The sequence below is a fragment of the Sorex fumeus genome, unplaced genomic scaffold (genome assembly GCF_029834395.1).
Source record: "Sorex fumeus unplaced genomic scaffold, SorFum_2.1 ptg000196l, whole genome shotgun sequence".
In the NCBI taxonomy this organism is placed as follows: domain Eukaryota; kingdom Metazoa; phylum Chordata; class Mammalia; order Eulipotyphla; family Soricidae; genus Sorex; species Sorex fumeus.
In genome coordinates this window covers 116,138-139,323 of record NW_026606253.1, presented here as the reverse complement: position 1 = coordinate 139,323, position 23,186 = coordinate 116,138, and the positions used below count along the sequence as shown (strand labels likewise).

Here is a 23,186-nt window from a genome sequence, read left to right as displayed (position 1 = left end):
CAGGCCCCCGGGCCTTTGTCCTTCTCGCAGAAAATCATTTCAGGAGATGAGCATGAAGCAGGAACATTTTATTTGGAGGCTTTTAGGAAGGGGAAATGAGGGAGGGAGTAACACGCTCGAGAGAGAGTGCGGCTTCTCCAGAGGCGCAGAAAGCCACTGAACACGTTAGGTTGCCTGGTTGCGTTCGGTCCGAAAGTCCACACCTCAGGAGGGGAGAAGCCCGTGACATGACCGACCTCGTAGGCAAGAGCAGTCCCTGGGCTCGGGCACGCATGAGCGCCCTCCCTTGGTTCAAGGGGGCTAATCTCGGGTTTTCCCCAGGCTGCCCCTGGTGGGAGTTTCTAGCTACCTAGAGTCCGTTGCTAGGGTGGTTGCCAAGGGGGTAGAGTTGAGTGGTCCAAGGTCCTCTTAGAAATTCCTTTCCTGGCCTTTGTTCCTATTCCCTCGGGGGGTCCAGCCTGCTCTGGGCCTCCTAATGTGGGTTAATTTTGACCAGACCTTGGGTCCCGTGCCCTCAGGTGGTCTTTTGGTGGCCATGAAGCTATTGTTGACTTCCTCGGAGTTCCATTGCCATGACGACGCTTCCCCCATCCACATGTCTGCCTCAGTTCTGTGGGTTAAGAAATGCAGTTAATACTGGCTTGTGGTTATCAAACTTGGGCACCGTCACAAGGAACGAAGGAAACGCCAAAACCTCCTTCGCTCCCCTTTGGCGCAATTTTTTTTCTTTTTGGGTCGCACCTGGTGATGCACAGGATTTACTCCTGGGTCTGCACTCAGGAATCAGTCCTGGCAGTGCTCAGGGGACCATATGGGATGCTGGGAATCGAACCTGGGTCGGCCACGTGCAAGGCAAACGCCCTACCCACTGTGCTATCGCTCTCCAGCCCCCCTTTGGCGCAGTCTTGCTGGGCCCTTTTCCCTGGCACTTCTCAGCCCATAGAAAAAAGTGTGCCTGTTGCTTGCCTTAGCTTCTGTGTGTAACCCCGGGCCTCTCACACACATACATACGCACACATGCACACACAAGACCAGCCATCACTGCTGAGTCGCCTCCCGGCTAGTCAGTGTCTGGACGGGAAGGTGGTCAGTGGCACTCACAGTGCACAGGGACGATTTCTGGCTCCTGAATGTGTTTGGGGGTGGGTGTGATGCCAGGGAGGGCGTGAGGGTCAGCTGCCCGCAGGGCAAGTACCTGTCCCCTCTGCCCTCTGGCCCTGAATCTGCTGTTGTTTGTTTGTCTGTTTGGGATTGAGTTTTTGTGCAGGAATGGCACTTGGTGGGCTCAGGGGGCTGTGCGGGAGGCTGGGGGTCGCACTCGGGGTGGCGAGTGTCAGACTGGCAGCTCTCTGGGCTCCGGAAGCTGCTGTGGTCACTCCCGTGAGACAGACTCTCTCCTCTGCTCTTCAGAGATTTATCCCTGAGAACGAGTGCGCCTCAGAAGGCCCCACAGTGGGCTCGACAGTCAGGGCCCGGTAGTGGCCGCGGCAGCGTCTGACCACCTGACCATGAGTCTGCTGAGGCCCAGCGGGCTGAAGGCCCCCACCAAGATCCTCAAGCATGGGAGCTGGGCCCTGAAGGTGCCCTCGGCCGGTAAGTGCGCTCAGCCCGGGCCAGGGGAGACTCATTTCCACCCGGGAACCCCCTCCCGAGTCCTCGCCCGGGAAGGGCTCCCTGAGCTGTAGGCACGTTCATGGCTCTGGGGACAGCTCTCACACACGAGTCTCACGTTCTGTGACTTTCGTGTCACGGCAACTGGTGACAGATGAGGCGACCAACACGCTCCCTCCTAACTGCTAGCCCCCTCGCCCGGGCTTGGGGACAGGCTGAGGGAGGTGGACTCACCTGGACTAAAGGGCCTCATTGCCGGCCGTAGCCACAGTACAGTGGGGAGGGCAACCGGCACCCCATGGGACTCTCCAGCCTCAACCTCACATGAGTGACCCTGAGCGCAGAGCCAGAAATAGGCCCTGCGGACTGGCTGGAGTGCTCCCCCCCTAAAAGAAAAAGAAGATGGGCCAGTGGACACAGCAGAAATAAGACACTGTGTTGGAGCTTTCTCCTGGCTTGGTCCGTAGCATCACGGGGTGTGTCCAAAGATTTCCCCTCAGCTGCCCAAATATGACTGTGGCCTGGGATGCTGCAGTAGGTAGGCACGTCCCCTTCACGGCGGGCCCGGCCAGGCTTCACCACAAGCAGCCCCCGGCATTGGCTGGGAGTAGTCCCAAGCACTGCTGGGTGTGGCCACCCCCAACCACACTTTAACTGGACCTGGACAGGCCCTTCCTGACCCTTCTGACCCTTCTGACCCTTTCTGCTGTTCCAGCGGCTGCTCCCGTTGAGAAGTCCGTGCCTGGGGAGAAAACCCCCAGCGCCCCCTCCTCGGAGACGCAGGAGGAGTTTGTGGACGACTTCCAGGTCGGGGAACGAGTCTGGGTGAAGGGGAACAAGCCTGGATTCATCCAGTTCCTCGGGGAGACCCAGTTTGCCCCTGGTCAGTGGGCCGGGATCGTCTTGGACGAGCCCATCGGCAAGAACGACGGCTCGGTGGCGGGTGTGCGCTACTTCCAGTGCGAGCCGCTGAAGGGCATCTTCATCCGGCCGTCCAAGCTGAGCAGGAGCTGGCAGGCCGACGATGAGACCAACGGCCTGCAGCCAGCGCCTGCTGCCCAGGCCACACCGCCCCTGTCGGCCGCCCCGGCCCCTGCGGCCGCCCCGAAGGCACCCCAGCCCTCCGCGAAGGAGGCACCGGCCACCCCTCACATCAGCAACCTGACCAGGACGGCCAGCGAGTCCATCTCCAACCTCTCGGAGGCTGGCTCCCTCAAGAACGGGGAGCAGGAGCTGAAGCTCGGGGACCGGGTGCTGGTGAGTGCCGAGGGCAGCGGTCGCGGGTGGGTGTCCATTCGCCTGTCTGGTCCATCAGCTTTCCCAGACTCGCGGTTTGGGTGGAAGCACGAGCAGCCAGGACACCTGGTCCTGCAGTTTCCAGCGTGATGGATGCGTGCGGGGATGCTGCCAGTTTTACCAGTTTAGCCAAAACAGGGTGGAGGGGTCATGCCGTGGGGAGGCCGTGTGCTTTGGATGCCTCTGACCCGGGGTTTAAGTCTTGGTCCCATGTACAGTCCCCCAAGCACATCCCGGAGTGATCCCTGAGCACCAAGCCAGAAGTAAGCCCTGAGCACTCTGACTGTGACTCAAAAAACAAACCAATGAACAAAGTTGGAAATCGGTTCCATTGCTCTGGTTTGTGATGTTTGTGTTTGGGGCGTCACAGGGCTCACCCCGAGCCGCTCCAGGCCATTCCGTGCGCAAGCCCTGAGCCGTCTCTCCAGACGTGTGTGGTTTGGTGTTTGGGCCACACCTGGCCATGCTCAGGGCTTCCTCCTGGTGCTGAACTCAGGGATCTGGTAGGGCTCAGGGGACCATCTGGGGTGTCGGGGATGGACCCTGGGTAGGCCACGGGTAGGGACCCGTCTCCGGAACATTCTCAAGAGTATGTTTTGCTGTCTTGGTTGCTCGATCTTCAGACTCAGCACCTGCTCTTGGGTTTCTCTGAGCAGCTCCTGGAAGGCCTTCGGTGGGGGCGAGGGGGCACCCTTTGTGAGATGAGTTTCTGGTGGGGGTCACCAGGTCCCTGCACATGGCATCCTCAGTCCACCCCAAGCCCATTCCTCTGCACAGCTCCCCTAAGCAGAGGCGCTTGGCTGTAGACAACTGTTCTCCCCAGCAGAAGCACTCAATAACGCTTTCAGAACCCGTGGGAAGCGGCCGGGAAAAGTCACCTCGGGGACGTCTGAGGCGGGCGGCTCTGACCAGACAGACTGGGGGCTGGCCCGGAGCCAGTGGCTTCCCGGGGACCACAGGGATGGCCATCGCCAGGCCGGTGTCAGAGCTGTGGAGGCCGGAGAGGAGAGCTGTGCAGGCGCAGGGTGGCCCTCGGAGGGTCCTGGAGGGTCACGGTCAGGGTTCAGGGATGGCCAAAGAGTAACACGGGGAGGGAATTGGAGCTGGAGGAGACTCACGGTTTAAAGACTGTTTGGGGGGCTGGAGCAGTAGTACAGCAGAGAGGGCGTTTGCCTTGCACTCAGCAAACTGGGTTCCCCGGTATCCCATAGGGTCCCCTAAGCATCGCAGGAATGATTCCTGAATGCAGAGCCACGACTCACCCCTCAGCATCGCCAGGTGTGACCCAAAGACCCAAAGAAGAAAAAAGACTTTTTTTTTTTAACTTGCATTCACAACCGTCCACACCCGGACATAGGGACACCAGTGTCGTTGGAACAAGGGAGCGGGGACACTGCCACTGGCTCTGCGGTGAATAACTCTGATCAGTTATTCATTTATTGGTGGTGGTGCTCAGGGCTGAGTCCTGGCCCTGTGCTCAGGGACCACATCCGGGCAGGTGTGTGCAAGGCCAACGCCCTGCCCGCTGTGCTGTTCCATCGCTCCATACCTCAGCTCGAGCACGCCTTTCAAAATGAAGTTTTTGAGGGTTTTTTTGGGGGACCACAACCAGCATAATGGCTGTTTTCTGAAAGAAGAAGGGGGAAAAAAGAAAACCCAAACACTTTCTTTGGTCTTTTTCCTAATTCAAGGAAGGTTTGCTTGGCGCTCCACGGCCTAACGCAGCCGTGGTCAGGAGGCCGTGGCGAGTGGGGGCTGGCCTCGGGGCACCGAGGCGAAGCTCCCGTGCAGGGCTGGCGCCCTCCCGGCTCTCCAAAGGGCCTCCTGCCCTTTGCCCCATTCTTCCCTGCGCACAGGAAGTCCAGGTTCTGCGCCAGCTGGCCCCGATGTTTACGTGACTGACCTCGGAGGAGCCCTTCGGAGGCTCTGAGACGGCTGTTCCAGCCTTAGGCCTGTGGAAGGCGGTCCCCTGCCCCTGGCACTCCCTGTCACTGGCAGTGGACAGACTGCCCCCATGCTTGTGCTACTTTGGTTCTCTCTGGAGACTCAGGGACCCTCAGTGGGCTCACTGGAAATGCCCAGCTCTGACCTCAAGTCCCGTCTGTGCTCGCAAGTAGGCAGGGGTCGCAGAGCGGGACAGTCAGTCTTATGGTGTCTCAGAGCGGGAGGTCACTCTGTCCGTCCTGTGGCGTCTCAGAGCCCAACCGTGAAGAGCTTCTCCGGGCTGATGTGCGGTGGTTCTCCTGACCTTGGGAGATCACTTCCCTTCTCTCCAGCTGAGCTCTGACAGAATGTTCTGGAGACAGGCTTGCGGCAGTTTTGGGCAGATGATATTTCCAGGATATGAAGTCAGGGTCTTGAGAGACGTGACTGGCTTCCAGCTGTGCTGTTCCAGGAGGCTGTTTCCGGGTCAGGGACGGCATGTTCTGTGCCAAATTCTTCGCCGATGAACTTTGCAGCCTCTTCTCAGCCCAGGGCCGCCACCCCAGCCACCTGTCTCTTGTTCTTTTATTCCTTGTCACACTCACAGTGCCCAGGGCCCACGCCTGGCCACGGAGGCTGTGCCAGGGCCTTTGCACATGGCACTTCAGGACTCACAGAGACAGTCCTGGGTGACGCTGCTACCCCTCGTGCTGCGAGTGACCCCCGAGCACGTGAACCCAGTCCTGCCCCAGACCCGAAAAAAGAAAACCGCGCTCTCAGGCATTATTAGTTGAGGTCTCTCTCTCTCTCTCTCTCTCTCTCTCTCTCTCTCTCTCTCTCTCTCTCTCTCTCTCTCCCCCCCCCCCTTTCTGTTTTGACTTTTTGGTTTTGGGGCCACTCCTGGCAGTGCTTATGGGTCACTCAGGCTTTGCACTCAGGAATCAGTCTTGGCGGGCTAGGGGGACCATCTTGGGTGCTGAAGATTGAACCCAGGGTGGCCACACACAAAGCCAGTGCCCTTCCCCCGGTGCTCTGGCCCTTTTTGTCAGCATTCCCGTCAGTGTCCAGCGCTGTGATTCTGTTTTGCTCTGCGTCCCGGGGGCCAAGCATCAAGCCAAGGCATAGTGAAGGAGAACTGGAAAATCGAACTCCGCTAAGATATGAGAACAGTCATTTTCCTCTAGCTGGTTTCTGGCTTAATTGTTCTCCAGCGGTGGGGTTGCCACGGCTCTGCTCCCACACCCACGGGGCAGCGACCCCCTCGCCACACCAGGTGGCTGGCCTGGGTCAGAGATTCCCAGGGGTGTGGTCAGCCAGGCCACCGGTGTAAGCGAGTGGGCGTGAACGCCGCTGCCTTGCATGGACACTGAGCAGCAGCGTCTGCTCACCCTGTAGGGGTTGCAGGGGGAAATGGCACCTTGACCTTTGGGGTTTCTTCCGGAAATCCCTACTCTGAAGCCAGAATGTTCCTTCGCGGGGGTGGGGGCGCTTTGCGCAGTCCAGAGTGCCTGACCCGGTCCCTCTGGCAGGTGGGAGGCGTGGAGGCCGGTGTGGTGCGCTTCCTCGGGGAGACGAACTTCGCCAAGGGGGATTGGTGCGGCGTGGAGCTGGACAAGCCGCTGGGCAAGAACGATGGCGCCGTGGCCGGAACGAGGTGGGTCCTCCTGCCCCCCCCAGACAGCCTGGGGCAATGCACGGTGCCCGGGAGGCGCTGAGGAGACTGCAGGCCACTTCACTTGGTTCTTAGGCGGGGCCACTTCCGGTGGCACTCGGGGACCCTGCAGGGATGTGGGGACAGCCTGGGGCTCCCACATGCAGCTGTGCTTGCCCGCAGGAACCCCCGGGCCTGCTGTCGCCCTTCAGATGCCGGGGAGGCTGCTTGGAATCGCCCTTGGTTTGCGCGGTGGGGGTGGGAGGCGTGCGAGGGAGTGTGTGTGTGAATGTATGAATGTGTGTGCTTCGGAGTATGGATATGTATGTAGGAGGGTGTGTGTATGTGAGCGTGTGAGTGTGGGGCTGTGAATGTTGGTGAGGGCATGAGCATGTGAGTGTTGTTGGGGGTGTGAGCATGTTTGTGAGGGAATGAGAGCGTGTCATTGTTGGTTTGAGAGCGTGCAAGTGTTGGTTGGGTGTGCGTGTGTGTGACTGGGGCTGTGGGAGTGTGGGAGTGTTTGTTGGGGTTTGAGTGTAAGTGTGTTTTTGTTGGGGTGTGAGTGTGAGTGTGGGACGTTGGGAGTGTGGGAGTGTTGGTTGGGGTGTGAGTGTGTGGGAGTGTGGGAATATCGGTTGGGGTGTGAGTGTGTGTGTTAGTTGGGGTGTGAGTGTGTGAGTGTGGGGCTGTGGGAGTGTTGGTTGGTGTGTGAGTGTGTAGGAGTGTGGGAATATCGGTTGGGGTGTGAGTGTGTGTGTTAGTTGGGATGTGAGTGTGTGAGTGTGGGGCTGTGGGAGTGTTGGTTGGGGTGTGAGTGTGTAGGAGTGTGGGAATATCGGTTGGGGTGTGAGTGTGTGTGTTAGTTGGGGTGTGAGTGTGTGAGTGTGGGGCTGTGGGAGGGTATGAGTGCTTGTTGGGGAGTGAGTGTGTGTGAGTTTGGGGCTGTGGAAATGTGGGTGTGTTTGTTGTGCTCTGAGTGTGTGTATGTTGGGGTGGGAGTGTGAGAGTGTGGGAGTGTTGGTTGGGGTGTGAGTGTGTGTGTTTCTTGGGGTGAGTGTGGGAGTGTTTATTGGGGTGAGAGTGTTTGGGAGTGTTGGTTGGGGTGTAAGTGTGTGTTAGTTGGGGTTTGAGTATGTGTGAGTGTGGGGCTGTGGGAGGGTATGAGTGTTTGTTGGGGAGTGAGTGTGTGTGAGTGTGGGGCTCTGGAAATGTGGGAGTGTTTGTTGGGGTGTGAGTGTGTGTATTTGTTGGGGTGGAAGTGTGAGAGTGTGGGAGTATTGTTTGCGATGTCAGTGTGTGTGTTCCTTGGGGTGAGTCTGGGAGTGTTTGTTGGGGTGTGAGTGTGTGTTGGTTGGGGTGTGAGTGTGTGGGAGTGTTGGTTGTGTGTGAATGGGTGTTTCTAGGGGAGTGAGTGTGTGCGAGTGTGGGGCGGCTGTGAGCATGTGGGAGTGTTTGTTGGGGTGTGAGTGTGTGTGTGTGTTGGGGTTTGAGTTTGTGGGAGTGTGGGAGTGTTGGTTTGGGTGTGAATGTGAGTGTTTGTTTTGGTGGAAGTGTGAGAGTGTGGGAGTGTTGGTTGCGATGTGAGTGTGTGTGTTTCTTCGGGTGAGTCTGGGAGTGTTTGTTGGGGAGTGAGTGTATGTGAGTGTGGGGCTGTGGAAATGTGGGAGTGTTGGTTGGGGTGCGAGTGTGTTTGTTGGGGTGAGTGGGAGTGTGAGAGTGTGGGAGTGTTTGTTGGGGTGTGAGTGTGTGTGAGTGTGGGGCTGTGGAAATGTGGGAGTCTTGGTTGGGGTGTGAGTGTGAGTGTGTGTTGGTTGGCGTGAGTGTGTGGGAGTGTTGGTTGGGGTGTGTGAGTGTGTGTGTTTGTTGGGGAGTGAGTGTATGTGAGTGTGGGGCTGTGGAAATGTGGGAGTCTTGGTTGGGGTGTGAGTGTGTTTGTTGGGGTGAGTGGGAGTGTGAGAGTGTGGGAGAGTTGGTTGGGGTGTGACTGTGTGGGAGTGTGGGGCTGTGGGAGCGTGTTAGTTTGTGGGGGTGTGAGACTGTGGGACTCAGTGGACTCCGCGGTCGGCGCCTGTCTCTCTTGCCAAAGGTGTCTTTTGTCCCCCCCTCCTCGTTGTCCGCAGGTACTTCCAGTGTCAGCCCAAGTACGGCTTGTTTGCTCCCATTCACAAAGTCACCAAGATCGGCTTCCCCTCCACGACGCCGGCCAAGGCCAAGGCGGCCCCCGCGAGGCGTGTGATGGCCACCACCCCCGCCAGCCTGAAGCGCCGCCCGTCGGCCTCCTCGCTCAGCTCCGTGAGCTCCGTGGCCTCATCCGTGAGCAGCAGGCCCAGCCACACGGGACTAGTAAGCAGCCCCCTCCCCGCCCTGTGCGATACTCAGGCCCCCACAGACTCCCAGGCCCCAGGGGCGAGAGGCGGAACAGGACCGGGTGGGCTGGGCAGCTCCGGGGGGCAGGCGAGTGGCTTCCCAGCCACCACCGGTGACAGGAGCAGGGATGGGCCTTTCCTCCGGTGCTCAGGGCTCGTCTCCGGCCCCAGGCTGCCGTAGCGATGAAGTGGGGAAGCTGAAGGGGGCGTCGGAGGGTCAGAGCGGGACCCAGGGACTCTGGGGAACGCTTGGCGCTTGGCGTTGCTTGTTTGCTCTCTCCGTCCCTCCCTGCTCCCTCCTGTCCCTCTGCACCCCTGTCGACACAGAGGGGCCTCGACTTCTGTCCATTGCGGGGCCGCAAGTCAAAGCTGGGGCCTCGTGGCTTCTCCCCTCACGTCTCTCTGAGTCCTAAACACTAAAGTGTGTCCGACTGTGCAAGGGTGTCCTGAGATATTGTCCACAGGGAAACGGGCCCACGATGGAGACGTGTCCCGGGGGGCTGGCTTTGCTGGGGGCTGCGCTTCCTGCCGCCCCCTCTGCTCCCTGCATTGACCCTCGATGCGGAAGAGGAGGGAGTGAGTGTGTGTGCAACGGAAGATACAAAACAGGTGACACGGAAACGGGAGCCAGGAGGCCGCGCGCCGTGGGCACAGGCCTGGGGCCAGTCCTGTCTTGCTCGACCACCACCAGGTTTCCCTGCCCTGCCTCCATCCTCACTTCCGACTCCTCCTTCCCCTCGCCTCGCCATTCAGGAGGGGAGCAGACTCAGAAGCCCCTCTCCTTCCCTCGCGAGCCAGCCCGTTTGTGGAATTCGGTTTTGTTTTTCTGCTTGACTGTGGGCCACACCCTGCAGTGCTTGAAGGGGCCGTTTGCAGTGCTGGGGTTGAGCCGGGCCTCCCACCTCCGAGCAAGAGCCCCACGCCTGAGCCGTATCTCCAGCCTCCCCCCGCTGTCTTGTTTTGTTCTGTTCTGGGGTCACACCTGGCAGAGCCCAGGGCTTTCTCCCGCCTCTGTGCTCGGGATTATTCCTGGCGGGCCTCCGGGATTGAGCCTGGGCAGCGCTGGGGCTTCGCTCTCCAGCTCTTTGGCCCCTGCCTTGCATATCTTTACGCAGGGTGGAGCTCACTCCTACACTGCACATCACCGTTAGCACATATGACAGGAATATAGAATGAGTCTGTGTGGCTTCATGGAAGTATACACCCACAACGTAATTCCATACGTGCACACACAAGCGTTCACACACACACAGGCACTCATACATGTACACGTAGTGCATACCGTATATACACAGGCTGATGGGTGTATACACACAGGCACGTACCTGCATAGACAGAACGCGCGCACGCACACAGCTGTGTGTAGACATGCCCACAGGAACGTACGTGCACGCATACATACATGCACACAGGTCCGTGCGTGCCCTGGGGGAGCCTCCCGGTTCGCGTGTTGGCTGAGTTGCTCTTCTGAGGTACCAGGCTCCCACAGAGGGTCCGGCCTTGCTGGCATGGAGCCTGGGGCCTCACACACCATGCGCAGGGCAGAGGCTTTGGCATCAACATCCTGAGTTCAGCTCGTGGCCCCGACCTTGCCCAGCCCCTCAGCACTGCCTCCCCCCATACCAGGGGTGCTGCTTTCTCCCTGCTCCGGCGCCTGAACCTCGCAGTCTGGTCTCCACGGTTGGCTGAAAGAAGCCGTTCGCTCCCGTGCTCGTTTCCTCAGGGAGCTGTCTCGGGCCCAGGAAGCGCGTGCGTCCAGCCGGCCCCACCCGCTCAGGCCAGGAGGCTCGGGGAACACCGCCGCCCACCTTTCCTAGTTTATTTTTGCTCTTTGGTTTTGGGGCTCACCTGGCAGTGCTCAGGGACTCCAGGCGTGGTGCTTGGGGGCTGCTCCCGGTGGAGGGGGTTTGAGCCCAGGTCTTGGTGGAGACCCCCAAGGCTGTCAAGCTCTTCCCAGCCACCCCTTGAAATCAGAGTTGACTGCAGTTCCCGGCAGCACTGCACATGGCTGGGCCCGAGAGCTCGTGTGCTCCTAGAAATTTTATTTATTTATTATTTGGTTTTGGGGCCACACTCAGGGGTGCTCAGGGCTTATTCCTGGCTCTCTGCTCTTGGGGTCACTCCTGACAGTGCTGGATCTTGAACCTCTGAAAGCACCTTCCATCCCCCAAAAAAGAAATCTCTTTGGCCCTGGGGAGAGCATTTAATCTGACCAATATACTTTAAGTGTATTGGGGAGTCACGGCCAGATCCTTACGCAGAGGCAAGGATGACCCGCTCCCCGGACAGAACCAGGTAGCTCGAGAGTTCGCAGCAGGCAAAGCAGCAGTGGACAGCCTGGGCCCTGCTGGGCCTGTCAGTCAGCAGGCAATTGGCAGCAGCTCAGATGATGCAGGGAAGCGGCAAGAGCAGGGCGATGGGTCAGGCGTGGCCTGGCAGAAGGAGCAGACGTCCTCGGCCACCCCCGCCCCAGCGCCCGCCACCGTGTGCCTGAAGAATGAAGACCAGGTCCCGCTGTGTCCCCGCCTGCAGGGGCCGTTGTGCCGCAAGGAAACTGGTCTGCAGAGCGACCATGAGTGACCACGAGCCCAGGACAGAACGGACAGGACCCCCGGTCCCCGCGGCCCTCCAGCCCACTCCCCTCCCCTCCTCACTGTCTTTGCCTCTTCTCTCCTTCCCTTTGTGCTTGGTCTTCCCCTGAGCTGCCCTTGCTGTCCTGCTCGCTGGGCGTGAGCCTTCACACATGCTCACCCACCACTTGTTCCTTTTTTTCCTGGATTTTGGGCCACACCCCAGCAATGCTCAGGACTTACTCCGGGCTCTGCACTCAGGAGTCACTCCTGGTGGGCTCGGGACCCTATGGGGTGGGTACCTGGGATCCAGTTCGGGCAGCGGCGTGCAAGGCCAGCGCCTTCCCCGCAACTTTACCATTCTAGCCTCTCATCCCCCCTTTCGAAGGCAGATGGCACAGGGGTCTTTTATGGGGTCACACCCAGTGACCCTCAGGGGCACGGGGCCATTCCCAGAGACAAGAGTCTCTGGTTACTGCTATTCAGGCCTGGGGCGGGTGCTGGGGAGAGCGAGGTGAGCTGGAAGGAAGAGGAAGAGAGAAGGGCCAGGCTGCCCTGGGAGACCCTGACGGACCTGCAAGGCTGAAGATGCTGGAGCCGGCCTCAAGCTCATGCCAAGGGCTCAGCCTTAAGGAAGCTCAGGCCAGAGCGGGCTGTGGAGGGGGCTGCCTCCGGCTCTGCAGAAGAGTCTCTGGATTCCCACGAGGCCCGAGGTCAGTGGAGCCCAGGTCCCGTCCAAGGACCTTCGGGAAGGTTTCAAGACGCTTCTGCTGAGAGTCGCTGGCCCATATGCACGGATGCAGCGCTGCTCCATCTGCTTTGCTGAGGATAGCCGTGTGCATGCCCGCGTCCGCCACCCCCACCCCCTTCACGTCTCTTTTTCCTTTGCAGTTGCCAGAAACCTCCTCTCGCTATGCCTGCAAGATCTCCAGCACAACCGCCCTCCAGGAGGTGCTGAAGGAGAAGCAGCAGCACATTGAGCAGCTGCTGGCCGAGCGAGACCTGGAGCGGGTGGAGGTGGCCAAGGCCACGAGCCATGTGGGGGAGATAGAGCAGGAGCTGGCCCTGGCTGGGACGGGCACGACCAGGTGACGTCTGTGCAGACGGCAGTGCCGGGGCCAAGAGACGCTTGCGGCAAATGCTGGGCGCGACCTTGGTGCAGGCGGTGCAGGGAGAGGCCGTGGGTCCCCGTCTGCCGTCGTTGCGGTGGCATCCGGCGCGTGGTTTGATCGCATGCACCTTCTGCTCACCCCGTGGGGGTTCAGGGAGCGCCGAGTTATCCCCGCTGGTGCTTTCGTGGTGTGGTTCCCCCCCGGCCTTCCAGAAACGCTGCAGCTTAGGTGGGAGACGTGTTCAGCATGCCGCGGTGGCAGGTGGCGGTGCCAGCCCACAGAGGGCTGTCGGGGGCGGGCGAGGACACTCACGCGCAGTTGCCTCCACAGCACGTCCTGGAGCTGGAGGCCAAGATGGACGAGCTGCGGGCCATGCTGGAAGCGACCGACTGGGAGAAGGTGGAGCTGCTGAACCAGCTGGAGGAGGAGAAGAGGTGAGGCCGTGCCAGGAGCTGGGGGGCTGCCTCGGGTGGGGTGCTCCTGGCCTTCCAGGGCTGTGAGAACCACAAACTAGCGGGTGCCCAGTCCTGAGAGTGGCCTCATTGGGGGGGATGGGGGGAGCTCACTGGAGCCCAGCCACCCCCGGCCCTCCCTGCTGTGTCCACGTGGCCTGGTGTTCAGGAGACCTGTGCTGGGTGGCCGGGAACTGTCGTATCCCAGTGGGGCCCTGTGGGAGTCCCTGGGGTTAATCCTGGGCGGGAGGAAACCCGCAGCACCCATGGGGCACGGCAGCAGACAGGCAGGGCTCAGGCCAGGCTGCAGACAGACGGACACGGGGTGCCGGCCAAGACGGTCTTCTCAGATGGGCTCCCGGCAGTGTGGTGCCCAGGGGCACTGCCAGTGCCCGGCTCAGCCCCTCAGCTCCACATGCCGAACTCGCCACGTCCCCTGGGAGCCCCTCCTGCCCCCCCGCCCTGGCCCCGAGTCATTTGCTGCTTCTCCCCCAGGGGCTCAGTTGTTGTCCCGATGCGGGGACAGGCGCTGGCTGGGAGGGACTGGCACGCGCACCTGGTCAGTCTCTAACCACCTCTGTTAGCTGCGAGGCAGAAAAGGCTGATATGACAGTGCGCCTGGCGTTGGCTCGACAGAGCTTCCTCCTGTAGCCTGCGGGTACCACCCAGTGCTCACAGCCGAGGGGACTCGCTGACTTTTTTTTTTTTCTTTTTGGGTCAATCCAGCGATGCTCCCTGCCTCGGCACTCAGGAATTACTCCTGGCATTGCCTAGGGGACCATAATGGGATGCTGGGAATTGAACCCGGGAAGGCCACGTGCCAAGACAAATGCCCTGTCCGCTGTACTCTCGCTCTGGCCCTCGCTGACTCTCTCAGCCCTCCTGTGTGTGGAGGCGGGGGCTGGGTCAGGCGCGCATCTACAGGATGGTGGCCCTCATGGGGGGCAGCAGTGACGCCCCTCACAACTCTCCCTCTCCCCCACAGGAAAGTGGAGGACCTCCAGTTCCGAGTCGAAGAGGAGTCCATCACCAAAGGCGACCTGGAGGTAAAGCCCGGGCAGGTCCCAGAGGCTTGCAGGGTGCAGGCAAGGATGCGGGGTGGCCTGGCCGACCCCGCCGGGACCACTTCTGCTGGAGACTCCGAATCAGACAGGGATACCAGGGGTCATGCACCTGGCAGGGCCCGGCGGAGGCACCTCTGCTCCTTGGGGCCGGAGGCTGCTGTTGATGAGCGTTTTCCTCTCGTTCTGACAGTTGGGTCTACGCCTTTGCCTCAGCTTTGATTTTCAGTCGAGCAGCACAAATCAAATCCTTTAGAACCCCAGTTTATTGGAAGGTATTCCTTAAAACAAGAAAAAGCAAACAGTCAGTTTGCAAAAGAATAATTTCTATTTCTGCTTCTTTTCCTTCCTGTTTTAAGTTCATGGAAATTTTGTTTTCCCACCAGAAGGAGGTGAAGGCCCTGCAGGCGGCCTCCGAGAAGCTCGCCAAGGAGAACGAGGGGCTGAGAACTAAGCTGGACCATGCCAACGAGGAAAACACGGACGTGATCGCCCCGTGGAAGTCCAAGCTGGAGACGGCCATCGCCCCGCACCAACAGGCCATGGGCGAGCCGAAGGCGTCCGTGAGCCGGGGCGTGGGCGCCGAGGCGGCCGAGCTGGCCGAGCTCAAGATGCAGATGGAGAGGCTGCAGTTCGAGTACCAGCAGGAGGTAGAGAACTCGAAGGCCCAGCAGGTGGCTGAGCGTGCAGCGCACGCCTTTGAGCTGCAGACGCTCAGGTCGCGGCTGGTCAGGACAGCCCAGGAGCAGAAGAACAGCCTGGAGGCCGCGCGGGCCAAGCTCGACCAGACCGAGGACCAGCACCTGGTGGAGATGGAGGACGCCCTGAACAAGCTGCAGGAGGCGGAGACGAAGGTAACGCACCTGGAGGGGTTGCGGGCCATGTGTAGGCAGCAAGCCCAGGCCCTGGCCGACGCCACGGCGCAGCTGGAGGCCACCCAGCAGAAGCTCTTGCAGCTCGATGGGCTCCGAAAGGCCAGTTCCGAGGTCAATTGGGAATGGAGAAGCTCAGGCAGCAGCTCCAGGTGGCTGAGCAGCAGATTCAGGAGTTAGAGAATGCAAAGCGGGCCGAGAGTGGCAGGTTGGTACCCGGGTGCCCTCGCCCACTTCCACGCTCGCTCCCTGCATGCTGTGTGTCTGTCTGCTCGCCGCCGTGTTCCGGCTTGGTGCTGACAGGTCTCCCGGTCACGTCCCGTGCGGTTCCCTCTGATGGGACTGAGAACGTGTCGGCACGATTCTGGGACTGTCATTGGTCCCCAGCACCCAGAGGCCGTGCAAGCCTTGGCCCCGGCTAATCGGGCCCGTCTGGGGTCTTTCTGAAACTGAGAACTCTTCACAAGGCCAGTGAGAAAACAAGATAGGAGCCCCCAAAGCAAACCTCTGCCCCCCCCTTAGGCCCCCTGCGTACTCGCCGAGTCCGCCCAGACCCTTGGGCTCAAGTTCAGGCCTTCGTGTTTTCACTTGACTGCTCAAAGGCATTTTTTCATGTATCAAAGAAATGTTAAGGTTCGAAGCTCAGTGGGGAGAAATAAAGCGGCTGGAACTAGTGCAGTGAGAGGGCACTTGCTGTGCACGTGACCCACCGGGGGATCCCCAGCATCCCCCATGGTCCCCCAAGCACCCAGGAGGAAGCCGTGACCTCTGCCGGGTGTGAACCCCAAAACAAGAAGGAAAATAATGTACACACACATATATGTGTGTACATACATAACATGTACATATGTGTACATCTTTATATCCATATAATAAGTGTATTTTAATTCATATGTACATATTTTGATACATTTTCAGTTTTACACACTTGGTCCCATGTATAGTTTATACATATATGTGTATGCCTATACATATATGTGCTTGTATGTATATGTGTGTGTATACATATCTATAAGCCAGTGGAAAGAAAACGGAACCGAGCTTACATCAGAGGAAACCAGGGCTGCTGAGCGGCGGCCATGGCCCGCGTGTGTGTTGGTGCCCGGCCTCTTTCCACCACGCACCAGAGCCAGGGCTACGTCTCCTCCCTGGACCACCTGCACGGCCCAGTTCTGTGGCCAGCAGCCTCGTGTGCATGCTCAGGTCAGTCCCATTCCAGTAACCTGACCGTCAGCGGTCAGCTGCCCAGCGCAGCGCACGCCAGTAGCCTGCTGCGGCTCATGGCTGCTGAGCTGGACAGAGAAGATAGCCCTTGCTGCAGAAAGTTCTGGAAAGTACATGGCGGTTAAACTATGGTGTGCATTGAGACTCAGAAACGAAGACGCACAACCCGTTGCTGACGGGCAGGGAGAGCAGGTGAGGGAGACTCTGGCCCGTGTGCGGCCACTCCTCCTGGAGCCCCTGGGCCCCTCCCAAATTTCTGCAAACACTGCCCTCCCATTGTTCATCGATTTGCTCGAGCGGGCCCACTAATGTCTCCATTTTGAGACTTGTTGTTACTGTGTTTGGCAAGCAAAACCTGTTGGCTTCAGTCTCCAAAGCTTGGTGGATTAGTCTGGATTTTCTATAAAGTGTAAAACTTTTGGGACTAAGTCCATTTCCTGCCTCTGTTTGTCCCTGTGAAAGTCGTTTTGCAAGCAATGGTTGCTTTTCCCTTCCCCTCCTGCACAAAGTTCAACAACAAAATACTTTTTGTAGTTCTTTGAATTGTACTGGAAACTAGTTTTTTAATGCATCCCTTCTATGACAGAGTGATGGATTTTGTAATGGAATAATTGAAGTGGGGGGAAAAATCTTATGCCCCAATGTCAAGATCCAACTGTACTTAAAACTTCCGGGGAGCTGTCAGGAATAATTTCAGACGGCATTTCAAAAATAAAATGGCTGATAGTAGAATGGGTAGTGCTGCCTTGTACTTGGCCAACCCGGGTTGATCCCCAGCATCCCGTATGGTCCTCCGGCCCTGCCAGCAGTGATCCCTGAGCACAGAACCCTGAGCGAGACCCGAACACCACCAGGTGTGGGGCCCCCATCCACAAAATAGGCAGGTAGATATGTTGACCCTGTGAAGCTAACTGCGTTTGAGCCTCTCCATCCTGCGAGTGTGTGTGTGTGTGTGTGTGCGTGTGTGTGCGTTTGTGTGCGCGCACGTGTTTGTGTGTTTGTGTGTGCATGCACGTATGCACGCGTGTGCAGGTAAGACTACTCTGCCATTTTCATTTCTGGTGTTTAGGCCACATTAAGTGCTTGGCTTGCTTGTGCCTGCTTGATCTCATTCTTGTTTCCGTTCTTGCCCGCTTTTGTTTCTGTAGTCATTAACTTACCTAATAACATCAGAGGAAATTGAGCTGATGTCGGAGGATCGCAGGGCCCTGAGGTCAGAGAATCAATTGCTGGCGAAGGAGAAGCTCTCTCTGAAGTCAGAGAGAGAGTCATTGCTATTGAAGTTGAAGGAAGCGGAGGCCAAAAACTCTTCGCTGCGGGAAGAGCAGAGGAAGCTCTGGCTGTTGAACCAAGCGATTCTTTTCGATAAAGAGAAGGTCATCGAGGCCAGGCGGGCCGCAGAGAAGCTCTGGCAGGAGGAGCGGCTCGGCCAAGAAGCCCTCGAGGCAGAGAAAGAGAAAGTGCTGGAAGAAGCCAGGGCGGTGCAGGAGGAGCTCCAGAGGGTGGGCGCGGAGAACGACGCCCTGCAGGTCGCCAAGGTGGGGCTGCAGGCCCTGGTGGAGGAGCTGCAGATGAGCAAGAGCAGCCTGGTGGCTGAGTGTAAGAAGGGCCTGGAGGAGAGGGGCCAGCTGGAGGAGCATGTCAAGAAGCTGGTTCTGGAGAACCTATCCCTGGCCAAGGACAAGGACAACATCATCCAGAAGCTGCAGTGCTCCTATCATGAGCTGGCTTGGGATCAGAAGTCGCTGGCGCAAGAGATCGAGGAGCTCACGGCCGAGAAAGAGTCGGCCCTCGAGAAGCAGTTGGAGCTCGACAGCCTGTGCGTGGCCCTGAAGCTGGAGCGTGACGGCCTGGCTCAGAGGAACAAGGAGCTGCAGCTCGAGAAGGACCTGCTGCGCCAGGAGCAGGAGAAGCTGGGCGCCAGCCTGGAGGCGGCGCTGCAGGCCAAGGAGCTGCTGGGCACCGAGGCCAGCTGCCTGCGCACGCAGCTGGACGAGGCCACCAAGACCGTGCACAAGGCCGAGCTGGAGGCGCTGCAGCAGGAGCTCCAGGGGCTGGCGGCCAGCCAGGGCACCCTCGAGGCGGCGCTGCAGGAGGCCAGGGACGCAGCCCGCAGCCTGGAGAAGACACACGCCAGCGTGCTGCAGGCCAAGGAGGCGCTTGACGCCGAGCGGCAGGAGGAGTGCCGGCGGCTGGCGGAGGACAGGCTCGCGGCACAGCAGGCCCTGGCGCAGGAGCGGGAGGCCCGCGCCAAGGAGACCCAGGCGGCCGCCCACGAGGCCAGCCAGCTGCGAGGCCGCCTGGGGCTGCTGGAGCAGGAGGCGGAGGAGCTGCGGGCGCGTGCCCAGGGGCTGCAGGCCGAGCACCTGGACCTGCTGGAGGAGAAGGCGCGGTCAGAAGAGAAGGTGGCCGAGATCCTGCGGGAGAAGGAGCAGCTGGCCGGCAGTTACTTCCTCCTCCAGAAGGAGGTCAGTCGGCTGGCCCAGACCAGCAGCCACGTCTCGGCCAACCTCCTGGAGGCCCAGAAGGAGAACCGCATACTGAGGAAGGACAAGATCAGGCTCACCTTCAAGATCAGAGAGCTCAAGACGCTGCACTCTTTTACGGTAAAGTGGAGCAGGCCCGACCCCCGTTGGCCCCGGGCACCCCCTTTTAGCGGTTAAGAGGATTGCTCTTCGTCGGCACAAGGAGCGGTGGATCCCCACGGAACCCGTGTGTCACGGGCTGTTTGCTGCGGGCGCAGGGACAGCTCGTCACCACGTGCCTGCTGACCTCTAGGACAAGGCATAAGCTGTGAATAAAACCAAGAAAGGACAGTATGTTCATTTCCGGGGGGAGTTCTCACGGAAGATTGCACTGTGGCTCTTCAAGACGTAAGGGAAGGCATGAGAGAGGCACTAAGTTGTAAAGCAAAGCATTGTCTTCCGGGGGGACTTTGAGCGGTTGCCCTGAGTCTGCTCACTTGGGTCTCGGGGGTGCCCTGTGCCACCAGCAGTGTGCCCGGTGCAGGGCAGCCTGGACTCGAGGGTGCCTGGTGCCGGGCAGGTGTTCTCTCTTCCCACCTCACTCAGGGTTTACCTTTCTCCCATTCCCACACCTGTGCTCACTGCTCACATCTCCTCTCCTTCCCCCCCCCCCCCCCCACGCTTTCCACCCAGGCCTGCTTAGCTGTCCGCTCATGTCATTTTTATTCTGTGTGAGGAATGGAGGCTCTTGGGAGCCCTGGGCTGTTTCTGGGTGTCAGTCTTGCTGCTGAGCGGCTCAGACGTGAGTCCCCGCAGGATGAACCGGCGGCCAGCGGGGCCGGAGCCACTGTGGCAGGTGTGGGTGGTTTGTGGGGCGTTTCGCGCTGTGTTGTGCCACTGTTGCCAACCCCTCCCTGCCCCCCCCCCCCCCCGGCGTGGCTCAACGAGGTTTCTCTCTCCAGGCTGTGCAGACAGCGGAAGATGCCAGGCATTTTATGCAGCAACTGTCCCAGGAGAAGACAGAGACCCTGGCCTCCCTGGAGGACACCAGGAACACCAATGCAAACTTGCAGAATGAGGTGGGTGATGGTGGTGACCAGGGCGTGTAGGCCCGGCCTCAGCCTTGAGAGAAACTATATCCTGGGCCAGAGCGATAGCACAGCGGGGAGGGCGTTTGACTTACACACGCCAGACCCAGGTTCAATCCCCGGCATCCTATCTGGTCCCCTGAGCACTGCCAGGAGTAATTGGTCCCTGGTTCTCGCATGGGACAGGAGGGGAAGTGTACCCCTGCATGACCCCTGTATGACCCCTGGGGAGGTGCTGCGCGGAGTGACCACACAGAATCTGGGGGACATGGGGCGGCCTGGCGAGATCACTGAACAGCTGACCACTCCCAGACTGCTCGGCGGAGCAAGGAGCCCGGCAGGGACTGGACGCCCCAGTTAGCTCGCCCAGAGCCTGGGCCGGGACAGGAAGAGAAGCCACATGTGTTGACATACGCAGCATTTCAAGGCTCTTTGATGACCGTGAGAAGGCGAGCCAGTGCCCTCTGACCACACAGCCCCACTTTCCCGGGCTCGAGTGACTGCTGACGGCCTGGGCTGCTCCTCCCTCGCCAGGAGTGATCCCTGAGCACAGAGCCAGGGCATAGTCCCCACCGCACCAAACAAACCAAACTGACTACCCACAAAGGTTATAGATGAGCGTGTATACATACACAGACATGTACATATGTATATATGTGTGTATGCTTCAAAAGAGTCGGGGAATACCTACCATTTAAAATATCCGAGAGTGGGGCCGGAGCTACAGCACAGCAGGTAGGGTGTTTGCCTTGCACGTGGCCAAGCCAGGTTCCATCTCCGGCATCCCATATGGTCCCTGAGTGCAGAGCCAGGAGTCACTCCTGAGCAACGATGGGTTGTAACCCAAAAGCCCCCCCCCCAAATGAATTGATTAATCACAATAAAAGAAGCCAAAAAGAAGGAAGCTGAGGAAGAAGGGGCGGTGCTCACCTGGCGCACGTGAGAACCAGGGGCTGGGCACACGCTGCCGGAACCCCATCCCCACATGCTCCCAGCACAAGAGGTGATGCTTACGGAGTGAAAGGCCCCATGGACAAGGACACATCCCTTCAGTCAAGGGGTCACGTCCTTGCCAGAGCCGAGAAGCCAGACCCCTCCACAGCCCTTACTCCTGCTGCTCTCCCAGAACCTGGGCTTCGGGCTCCCATAAAATTGGCAAATCTTCACTTTGCCAGAGTCGAACACCACTTTGGAGGGCCTCCTTCCCATCAGGAAGGTCCGGTCGCAAACGGAAACGTCCACCAACATGTGGCTGTCCCGGCCACGTTGTGCATGCTCTGGGCGCAGAGCTGGGGAGTCTGGTCCTCTGGGCCGCCTTCCTGCTTCTTGCTCCTGTCGAGGGAGACAGCTGGGTGGGGTCTTCTGGGGTGTGCACACTTGGCTGCAGACCCCAGTGCCCGCACCTACCATCACCAGGCTTGCGTCTGGCCTGCGGCAGGAGTCAGCCTTGGGGCCTCCTTGATGTCTCTCCTTCCCAAACCCCCTTCCATCCCACCTGGCCTGCAACACTTTATAATTTGAATCCTCTCCAAGGAAGGGGACCATCTGGGTCCCAGTGCCCTGTGGAGTTCCCGCACACCCTCACTTCCTGCACTTCTGTACTTAACAGCCGTTGTCCTGGACGGCACATGTGGGCTGAAGTGAACTTTGCATGTGGGCTGTGGAGGTGGACCCTGCATGGGCTTGTTGGGAACTGAACATTTCCATGTTTTTTTGTGTTTGTTTTCTTCACCTGGAGGAAGAGAGATCTGTGTTTCTTGGCTCCAGTGTGGGAGGGCCTGGGCACTCTCAGAGACTCCTCATCAGAACTTGCCCCGAGGGAGAAAAAGAATCAGTCAGCTTTATGGTTTTCTTTCTTCTTTCTTTGGGGGCCACACCTGGCGATACTCCGGGCTTCCTCCTGGCTCTGCACTCAGGAATCACTCCTGGCTGCTCTCCAGTGGCCCCTATGGGATGCCAGGGATCAAACCTGGGTTGGCTGCGTGCGAGGCAAGCACCTTTCCCGCTGTGCTATCACTCAGACCCAAACCTGCCAGTTTTTAAGTGAAACATGAATGTTTGTGCCTATAGTCATGCTTACCTTTGTAAAGTGGGATTCCCCCCCCCCCGCCCCGTGGATTTTAAAGAAGTGAGTCTGTCTTTGTAGGAGAGGGAAGGCCCTCTTGACTCCCTGCTCTGAGAGGAACCGAGGGGGCCCAGCATGTCCTCCTGGGGTCTTCCCTGGGGCACCCGGGAGCTTGCGCTCAGGAAGGGAAAGGGGAGCTCTGGCTGCCTCCAACCCTGGGGCGGGGACTGGAAGCGGGGCCCAGCCTCCTCTGTGGCGGGCTCCGATGGCTCCCGCAGATGGCTCACCGTCTCACGCTCTCCTTTAACACAGATCGATTTCCTGAATTCCGTGATCGTGGACCTCCAAAGAAAGAATCAGGACCTCAAGATGAAAGTGGAGATGATATCCGAGGTGGCTCTCGACGGGAACGGGGACGACTCAACAATTACGACGACAACTTCGGCCCGGCCACCCCATTCTCTGCACTGTGCAGCAATCACCAGCACTTGAAGGATGACATAACCAGCTATTTGTGAAACACCGAGAATAACCATTTTACTGTCTTTACAAGGTTTACATTTTTCACTGTGGTTTTAGATGAATGTATGATGAGAAATTCAACATTACTAATTTTGGATTTTCTTACCACAAAAAGATTGAATGAAGGACCTCAACCATCAGAAGTTTATCATCCAGTTTCAATCTATTTTTCTTTATTTGAATGTTTTCTAGTTCTGTCAAAAGTGATAATGTACCATCCAGGCTACATGTATAATAAGAACTTCTATAATTATATGTATGATTTTGATGTATTTTCCTCTGGAGATTATCAGCTGTCTGACAAGTGAAAGATCTGGATCCATTGAAATTTTTAGTAATGACCATTATTGAAATTGTTTCACAAACTATGTAAAGCAGTATTAAAATTTGAGCAAACAAGTGTTCTATATCTACTTTAATAAAATTATTTATTTTTTGCCAGTGATAACTGATTATTCTCAGGTTTATTTAGAAAAGATTTTTGGCTAGCAGTGAAGAACTATAGAGTCAAATGAGTCAAACAGTTTCTACAATGGAATTCTGATACACCAATTTCTTTTTGTTTCTTTATGTTTGTGCCACCCCTGGTGATGTCTTAGGGCTTATTCATGGCTCTGCACTCAGGAATCACTCCTGACAGTGCTTGGGCAGACTATATGGAATTACAGGGATTGAAGCCAGATTGGCCAAAGCAAATGCCCTACCAGCTGCACTATTGCTCTGGACCTGTAAACCATTTTCTTAAAAGTGTTTATCTTGGGCTAAAGAGATAGTGCAGTGAGTAGGGTACTTGCATGTGGCTGATCTGGGTTCAATGGCAGGAATCCCATCCAGTCATCAGTGCCCTGGCAGGAGCAATCTCTAAGTGCAGAGGCAGGAGTAAACCCTAAGAAGCACTGGGTTGGGGG

The 23,186-nt window shown here is 58.3% G+C and overlaps 1 protein-coding gene across 1 annotated transcript; it reads left to right on the top strand.

Annotated features, from left to right (window-relative positions):
• The first annotated feature begins 1,508 nt into the window (after window positions 1-1,508).
• Window positions 1,509-22,684, top strand: LOC130017455 (CAP-Gly domain-containing linker protein 1-like). The gene is given in 14 exon segments (XM_056108163.1): window positions 1,509-1,593; window positions 2,327-2,868; window positions 6,360-6,484; window positions 8,602-8,824; window positions 12,309-12,486; window positions 12,489-12,505; window positions 12,860-12,963; window positions 13,967-14,024; window positions 14,426-15,023; window positions 15,026-15,111; window positions 17,287-18,198; window positions 18,232-18,744; window positions 19,566-19,682; window positions 22,069-22,684. Coding segments are annotated over 14 exon segments (3,738 nt in total). The 3' UTR covers window positions 22,249-22,684.
• Window positions 22,685-23,186: the final 502 nt, after the last annotated feature.